At 44.3% G+C, this 9,222-nt stretch overlaps 1 protein-coding gene across 1 annotated transcript in view; it reads right to left on the reverse strand.

The window, feature by feature from the left end:
• The window catches only part of CACNA1C (calcium voltage-gated channel subunit alpha1 C), a 614,430-nt gene that overhangs the window by 12,227 nt on the left and 592,981 nt on the right, over positions 1-9,222 (reverse strand). The window contains exons 38-39 of the mRNA XM_023535193.1: positions 7,578-7,680; positions 2,134-2,426 (exon numbers count right to left, since the gene is read on the reverse strand). Of these exons, the coding sequence (XP_023390961.1) occupies positions 2,134-2,426; positions 7,578-7,680 (396 nt within the window). The remainder of the gene's footprint in view (positions 1-2,133; positions 2,427-7,577; positions 7,681-9,222) is intronic.

Genomic DNA, 9,222 nt, shown 5'->3' on the forward strand with positions numbered 1-9,222 from the left:
TTCATTAATTTTTCTTTAGCATCCAAACTTTAAAATTTTTTAATTTAATTTTTTGAAGAGATAGTACATTCTTGTGGTTCGAAAAGAAAAAAAAATATAAAAAGTTATATAGCGAAAAGTCTTTCTCCCAACTAGTCCCATCTGCCAGCTTACCACCTCCTAATAGATAATCTTTTTTATTAGTTTCTTGAGTATTTTCCCTCAGATTCTTTATGCAGATGTTTTCTGCAAATAAGCATATTCTTATCCCCCCAATAGTCTATAGACAATAGTCTATTGTCAAAATTACTTCCCATCTTGCTTTTTTTGTTGTTGTTTTTTACTTAACTGATATTGCTAACAAGTTCATATTTGATTCCAAAACTTCAGATGCCCATCATAAATCGACCAGTCTCTTAAGTAAAAACCTGCTTAAAGGTTGGTGGGATGGGTTGGTGGAAGGAGCTCCTTCCTCCTGTCTAAATTTGGGTATTTATTCCAACCAGACAGGTTAGGTTTTCTTACATGTGGCTTGGCTGGGTTCCTGTTGGCTGGGCCCGCAAGTTACCCATGACATAATCGGCCCCTGTCTTGGGAATGAAATACATGGTAGTGAAGCCAGTAAGTCTCCAAGGGGAATATTTCATGACCCATAAGGAGCCCTTTTGCTCCATCTTCTAGCTTTCTGTGAAGGGCAATAAGCCCGGGGGACAGCTGGCTGGGTCAGATCTAGGGGCTTGTGCTAGTTCTCCTGCTTCAAGTTGTCCCCTAAAGATAGCCAAATTCACAGCAGCAATGGCCTTCCACCTGGGAAGGGCCTCATTCCCCTATGGGAGGAAAGACCCCTGAGCCCCTGTCCCGGGTCATCAGGGAGGGGTCGCTACAGGAGAAAGAACTCAGAGCTCTGGTATCCCTCAGACATGGGTTTGAATCCTGAATCTGCTAGGTGCTCAGCAGGGAGCCTTGGATCAGCCACTTAGCTTCTAAAAACTTTGATTCCTTGAGCAAACTTCATAGAAATGTTATAAAGAATAAATAAAATATTGTATGTAAAATGACAGGTGATGCTTGGTCCGCTAGGTGACCCATCACTTAGCCCCGGACCTGCCTTCCTTTTGGGAAGTGGTTCTCAACAGGGGTGGCATCACCTTTAAAAGGGGTGTTTTGGGAATGTATGGAACTTTTTTAGTTGTCACAGTGATTGTCAGGGGTGCTACTGGCATTAAGTGGTGCTAGATGTGTCTCTTAAAGCACAGGAGTGTTTTGCTCAACACTCCTAGCTTCTTACTCTGCACGTCTTTCAAGTGTCATGCTAGACATCCACGAAGGGGAATAACCTGCTTATGAGTGTCTGAGCTAAAAATCTAACTTGGTTTTACCTGTGAACACAAAAAACATTTTTTGCATGATTTTAATATAACCCGAATTTTCCAGAAATATAATTTTTGTAAATTGATAAAAGACATTGTTTTGTTTCAACTTGACAAAGAGAGATTCTCATTTTGGAAAACCGTATCCCTGATGGCATAGATCCTTGTGTTATATGAGTCATCCGCTGTTTCTGACTTGCCTGGCTCGGTCTGTGTTTGTTCTATGTATGTGCACATATGTAGGTGTGTGTATATGTGTGTGTATATATAATTATTTAGATATACTTAGCTCTTCAAAATGACAAATACAAAATGTCGACAATATTCCATATTGTTTTATTTCCTTTAAACACACTTATTCATCGTAAGTGGGTGCATGCAGGCATTTCCTCAGTTAATTATAACTTCTGGCAAAGTTGTGCCTGAGCATTTATATATTGAAAAATCTTTTATTTTAATATTTTTATGTTAGAGGTAAATCATTATATTAATATTTTAGAAATTATATATGTAGGAAGGTAACATTACCAATGATTTTCATTCAGGATAGTAGTAGGGACATTAGAAACTATTTGTTACAAAAAGGGGCTTTGGGTTTCACAGGGCCGAGAAACACTGTCCTAGGAAGAACGAAAAGAATTTCCACCAAGGTGGGATCTCAGGGCCCCATTATTCCAAGAGCAATCAGTGCAGTGGTTCATGGGGAAATCTATACTTCACAGAGTTTCCTTGGAAGTTATGCCAGACCTCTGAGCATCAAGCACGGGGCCTTGTCTGGCCTCACCTGTGAAATGCAGAACTGGGCCAGATGTCTAACCTGACAGCCTGTATCTGAGTTTGTGAAGGGCGTGGCACCCTTGTCCCTCCTCATCAGTAGGGCCACGGGTACGGTCCGGGGGAAGCAGGCTTCTTGCAAGCCTGGAGGACTCAAGAACCGGACAAGCGCCAAGTGTGGGGAGATCAGGGAGCACTTACCGCCTGCGGGGGGCACCACCTGGTCCAGCAGCTTCATGCTGGTCCGCTTCCAGATCTTCTTGATTATGGCTCGCAACTCCTCATTGGCTTGTTCCAGGTTCCCTGACGGGAAGGAGATGCAAGGCTGAAATGATCATCAGCGCCTTGGAGGGCCCCCCCATGGGGTGGGCGCTGAGCATAAAGTACCCCACAAATAGCTCCGACCCATAGTTTCGCTTTCTTTCTCCCCAGTCTTCCCGTTGTCCGCCTCTGTCCTCCTCTTTGCATTGCGCTCCGTCTCCCTTCCTTGCCCCTTCCCTCTCGTGCCCTGTCCAATGCCGTTCCTTTCCTTTCTTCACTGGCTGCTGCTCAGGCCAGCCAGTGGCACCCTGTCTCCCCACACATTACTTTTTTTTCCTTGTGGGTGGCACTTAGTGCTGACAAGACTGCTGGTGCCAGACTGAGCTCAACAGCCACCCGCCTGAGAGCACCAGGGCTCTCCATGGATGGCGTTTCCCACGGACCCCCGTGGGCCGCCAGGGAAACGTGGATGACTGGAAGGAAGAGCAGTCTCCCCCACAAACCCGTGTACAGCGTCCATCGGCAGGGGACCTCTGTGTCAAAGCCCTTTGCTGAGCCCCCTGTGGGGAGGAGATGGCACAATCGCAGTATGGAAGCAGAAATCAGAAGACACGGGTTCTCTGGGTCTACTTTCTCCGGTGGTGAAAAAGGCTTAATTAGATGCTATCCCATGCAGTCTCTGGGATACTGGCCTTATAATTCTGAAAAAGGAAAGCTGAGACCTGCAGCTGTAAGAGAGAATGTAGTAGGCATGATTCTAAGATGCCTCCAACCTATCTCCCTCCACCACTGATATGTACACATCCTGCATAATCCTTGGGAATGCGAATAGGATGGATTTTACCTCATGGCTAAGTTATAGTATATGGCACATGTGACCTTAAGATAGGGGGATTACTTAGGTGGGCCTGACCTAATCACATGAGCTCTTTAAAAGTAGAGAGTTCTCAGGTACAAACTTCCAGTTATAAAATAAATAAGTCCTGGGGATGTGATGTACAAAACAGTGACTACAATTAATAGTAACATATTGCATATTTGAAAGATGCTAAGAGAGTAGATCTTAAAAGTTCTCATCACAAGGAAAAATTCGTAACTATGTGTGGTGATGGATGTTAATTACACTTATTGTGGTGATCATTACAATATATATACATATCAAATCATTATGTTATACATCTGAAACTAATATAATGTTATGTGTCAACTGTACCTCAATAAATAACAAGCCAAACGAAAGCAACCAACCAACCAAATAAAAAAATAATGTGTGAAGGGGGTCAAAAGATAACAGTAGAGGGTTCTTTCCAGCTGGGAGCAGGAGGTATGAGAGAGATGGCTGCCAGGCCTGGAAGAAAGCACACACTCCTGTTGTGAATGGAGCTGAGACAGGCAGCCTCTAGGGGCTGAGCGGTCTCTAGCTGAGAACCAGCCCTACAACTGTGAGAAATGAACTTGCCAACAACCTGAATGAGCCAAAAGTGGATTCTTCCCTGGAGCCTCCAGAAGACACACATCCTGATCAAGATCCTGATTTTGACCTTGTAAGACCCTGGGCAGAGAACTCAGCTACTCTATGGCTGGACTCCTCACCTACAGAACTGTGAGCTAATAACTGGGTGTTGTTTTAAGCCAAAAAATTGTGCTAATTGGTTATGCAGCAATAGGAAACCAATATAGGCATACTTCAGAAGTACTGTGGGTTTGGTTTCAGACCACTGAAATAAGGCGAGTATCACAATAAAGTGAATATCGCAATAGAGCAAATATTGCAATAAAGTGAGTCACAATTTTTTGGTTTTCCAGTACATACAGAAGCTATGTTTACAGTATACTGTATTTCTAGATAGCATTATGTCTAGAAAAAACAATGTACATACCTTAATTAAAAAATACTATATTGCTAAAAATGCTAAACATCCTCTGAGCCTCCAGTGAGTTTTAGTCTTTTTGCTGGTGGAGGGTCCTGCCTCGATGTTGATGAAAACGTGCTATCTTTGAAGTGCAACTGAGTGAAGCCCAGTAAAGTGGAGTGTACCCTGTGGGACTGTTCACTGCTGTGGGGGCCGCGCGGTCCAGAGCCCTGCTGTCAGAGCCTGACTCAGAGGCCGTGCTAGAGTCTTCCTTGGAAGGAAGCCCAGCAGGGGCAAGCAGAACTGGCAACGGGGAGAGTGACTGACTCCTGAGTCCCCTGTATGAACGTGGGAGCCAAATAGTACCTGAAGCCAGAGGATGATCCTGGGTTTTCTAGTTACGGAAGGGGGTCCTTCACCGTTAAGGTGGTCAGTGGTTCCTGACACGTGCAATGAGAGTCCGAATTAATGTAACACCCAAATAGGTTTATCTTCTGCAGTGGGTTGAATAGTGTAGAAATTGAGTCTTTGTAGATGTGGTTAGTTAAGATGTGGTTGCACTCAGGGTGGGCCCTACGTCCAATATGACTGTGTCCTTGTGAGATGAGGAGTCACACAGAGACACATAGGGAAGAAGGCCACATGAAGGTGGAGGCAGAGACTGGAGTGACATGGCTATGAGCCAGGGAACGCCAAGGCATTGGTGATCACCAGAAGCGAAGAGAGAGGTGTGGAACAGATTCTCCCCCAGAGCCTCTGGAAGGGATCGCCCCCTTCCCACACCTCAACACCTCGCTTTTGGACTGCTGGCCTCCTGGACTGTGAGAGAAAAAATTTCTGTCTTTTTAAGCACCCAGTTTGTGATAATTTGTTATGGCAGACCTAGGCAACGCATCTTTCATATTTTTTAAGCCTCAATTTATTCTCACAGTGATCTATGAAACTGTGGAACTTCATAAACGGGTGTTTCACATCATTTAGGTATTTTAAAATATCTTTCTTCTACATTCCAAAGGTTTGTTTGGCTTGGGACTGGCTTTCTAAAGTAGGTGTTAATTTCTCTCCCATTCCTTCCCCTCTCAAAAGTCTGAAGGGTAAGGACTGATGAAGACTTATCTTCACAAATTTAGATGCTTTCTCACATTTCTTTCTAGTTGCTTCTAAGAACTTGACTTTGTCTTCTAGACTTAAGAAATTAACACATTTGAGGGAGACTTGTCTCTGATGAAGGTTTGCTTCTGAGTTGGCACTGTAGGCCCTTTGGTAGCTTTTTTTTTTTTAATTTTATTGTATTGAAGTAAGAACACTTAACATGAGATCTACTCACCTAACAGAATTTTAAGTGTACAATGCAGTGTTCTGACCTAAAGGGACAATGCTGTGCAGTAGATAAATGTCTTTGTGTTTAAAGTTTTCTTTAATTCTTAACTGTAGTTTCCATGTGGCTGGCTTGTCTCTGGAACACTTAATTCCTTGAGACTAAAGATGGGTATTGGTTATTTTGGACCAGCTTCTTTTGCACTGTGATTGGCAGTTGGTATTCTTCAGCTGGGTCTTGGTTTGCTCTGACAACACATTTTCAGCAGTGAGGAATCTGGCTTCAGTGTATCACTGTTTTTCATTCCTCCATGGAATGAAAATTTATATCCTCAGTTTACATCAGGCTTTAGGCATCACAAGCATATTCCTACTAGGAGTCATTATATCTTCTCTCCTTTGGAAAATAATCTTTCCTCCTGGACATAATTGTAGTAGTCATTGTAAAAAACTTGGAAAGTAACTAAAGGAAGAAGGTAAAAGTCACCGCTCATTCTCCCACTAGTGATAATCAATGTTAACACTTTAATGGATTTCTTTCCAATTTTTCTCCTAGTTACACACACACACACACACACACACACACACACACACACACACACACGTACACTACATGTGTGTTTGACTCTTGCAGTGTCAGAAATAGGCTTACTTATACTTCAGACTGAGCTATTGCACTGGCTACTGAATATATTCTTTAGCCTTTGTTTCTTTTTAGTTTAGCAGCAGAACTTGAACTAATTTTAATTTTTTAAAGAGTAGCTCATTATTTTGACATGCATCTTGCTGGCCTGTTTTGTTTTCTCGTTTCCCTTCATTTCAAATGTTTCTACTGTTTTTTGGAATGCTTTAACTGAGAGAAGGCGCCTCTCTGGGTTATTTGCTGAACTGAATTCCCACATATCTTCTCATTACTTGTCTTATTTTACAAATAGAACATGGTATCAGATTCAGATTTCCCACCTCCCTGCCCAGCATGCCTTCCATTGCACCAAAGGAAAACACCATGAGTGGCAGACCGAGACGCTAAGATTGAAGCATAAGAAGGGAAAGAAGACATATGCTTGTTTCATCTGTGTTTTCTCTGAGTAGTGTATGAGAGGGTTTCAAACCTTAGTTCCTGTATGAATCATAATGCAGCTGGTTCAACATGCAGATAGATCCCTGAGCCCTGTTCCGAGACTCAGATTTGGAGACCTGGGCTGGTGCTTGGGACTTAGTATTTTCAACAAGCTCTAATAGTTGAAGCTGAGGCAGGTGGTCTTTTGACCACATTCTACAAAACACCATAACAGGCTGGAAACTCTTGGAGAGCAAGTATATTTTCTTAGGTACACTTCATAGAGCGTTTTCCACAGAGTGGTTCAGAAATACTTATCAATTATAAGGACAGCTGACTATCTCAGCCAAAGCTGCTGCTAGCCCCTAGGGCGCCATTGTGCAAACTAGAAGGCGTCCCTCCAGGCGGACATAGTCCCGAGGGAGCATGGCCTGCCTGGGGGACCACAGGTGAGATTTTAACCCACACCTGTTGGCTGGCTGGGTACCTTGTGCTATCCAATTGTATGCGATGACCTCGATCACAGTCACCATTTGCCACCATGACCCCTTCCCAACACAGGTCTTTTTAATTTAAAAGAGAGTTGAGCATTTGAGAGGCCTACTTGCAGCCAATAAAATTCCATTTAGGTAGGGCTTGGTCCTGCTTCAGGGAACACTCATCACCTTCTGCTTTCTGAGCTATACCCTATGATTTCAAGATATCACCCAGAATAATTTGTAGGTTTTGATGGCAAGCTAGGGTTCTAAATAAATAAGCTAGAGGCAAGGAGGCCATTCAAGAAGCAAAGAAGACATGACTAGGCCTCTTTAATGTCCCCAGGTGAAGGTAATCACTGAACCACAGTTCTTATGCTGTATAGGAGGGCAAAGTCCTGGGACACTGTAGGCTGCTGAGTTCCCCTCTGGTTGGTCTGCTTGATCTTCTGAGCGGCTCTTCCAGTGGCCTGTGGATGATTCTTACCTTCTGTTTTGATCCTTAGGGCTGTCCGGACCAGGGCAAACAGGGTGGCATTGAACATGACTGTCCCATCGCTGTTCAGAGGCATGTTCATGGAGACCAGGCGCTGAAGGGGAAGGAGAGGCAAAGCTGGTGATTACAGCCAGTGGCTCTCAAAGGACACACTGAACCATCACAGCAAGAGGATGCTGCGAAGGAGCCTTGACAATTGTGTGCGTGTGTCGGGAGCAGGGGCAGGTGGGGATAAGCATGGTCGCTGAAAGGTATTTAAAACCTGTTCTGGGGAGAATCTTGGCTCTGCCACAAGTACTCTCATCCACTGCAGAGAGAGAGAGAGAGGAATGGAATCTGTCTTTATTAGACCCTTGCTTCCAACCCCCTTCCCCGCTCAAATGTTGCTCAGGCAAATGGGCGTGTTCTCTACCGGCAACAAAGAAGAGCTGTGTGCAGACATTTGTTGGGTGCCCACATGCCAGCCAGCATTCATCCCAAGTCCCAACAAGAGAGACCATAACGGGAGGGTTGCTTGCAGGAGGTGCAGTGTATTTTCTGTATTTTGAAAAATCTGCCTCTACATCAAGCTGGATCGGAAGCTTGCTGACACTGGATAGGATTGGATTGCCCTCTTCCCTCCTCTCCCACTGCCCCCAAAATTGCTGCCACTGCACTGTGCTCGGTGTGGGGCCCTTAGCACACACCAGGGTCATTATGAGAAAGAGCACCATGAAATTCATTCTGGCATCTGCTCTCAGGATGTGGTCAAGGATATTATTCATTAGATCACAAGGTGTTTTCCCGTTAATCATAGTGCCAGGAAGGGTTATAAATACCCTGAGTGACTGGATCTCTGTGATTCTCATGGACAGTGTGAATTTTATAGTGGTCACTGGGAAGCTTAACACTTAATCCGCAACCTGTCCAGGCCCGTCTGGAGGCCTGGGTAGACACGTTGCAGCCTCGTGTGGGCAGCACTCACCCCTGCTCTTGTTTTCCACTCGGCTTTACCTTACATTTATTTAATTTGTGCTCTTTTTTTTTTCTAATATCTTCTAAACCCTTGCAAATCTTCTAAAAAAAATTTTTTTTGGACAGAAATGGAGGTACAAGTGAGAAAAAACTGAGTTCCACACAGCACAGGTAGAAGGTTCTATGTTCCTTCAAGTGTCCATTTTCCATGAGCGGATTATCCACAGAGCTGAATTTTTCTATTTGTGTTTCTACAGCTCTCCGACACCACTTCCCCCCAGGCCTTTTCAGCTTGCTATTATTGCAACACGGAATATAGAAAGGTGATAATGGGACTTGAAAAAAAGAAGGGAGAGAGGAAATGATACTCTTCAGCAAATGCTGGGCTCCAAGGTTGGGATTACAGTGAGGCAAGAGAGGTGCCTGGGCACACAGTTTAGGGGGCACTCACTCTCCAGGCCATGCAAGGGCCACAGAGGCAAGAGTTGGGTCTAGCAGAACCTAGGGTGTTTGTCTTAACCTTTTTTGGGTCATGGACTCACTTAGCAATCTGAGGAAACCCTCTCCCTGGTACAATTTGTGAGTGTTCCAGTGGTTCTGTGTACAATTTCAGGGCTTTGCGGACCTATGAAGCCATCGTGTGCACTCTCTAATGGCCTGCTGGTCCCGATCCATCCACCCT

This window comes from Pteropus vampyrus, unplaced genomic scaffold (assembly GCF_000151845.1).
Source record: "Pteropus vampyrus isolate Shadow unplaced genomic scaffold, Pvam_2.0 Scaffold137, whole genome shotgun sequence".
NCBI lineage: Eukaryota > Metazoa > Chordata > Mammalia > Chiroptera > Pteropodidae > Pteropus > Pteropus vampyrus.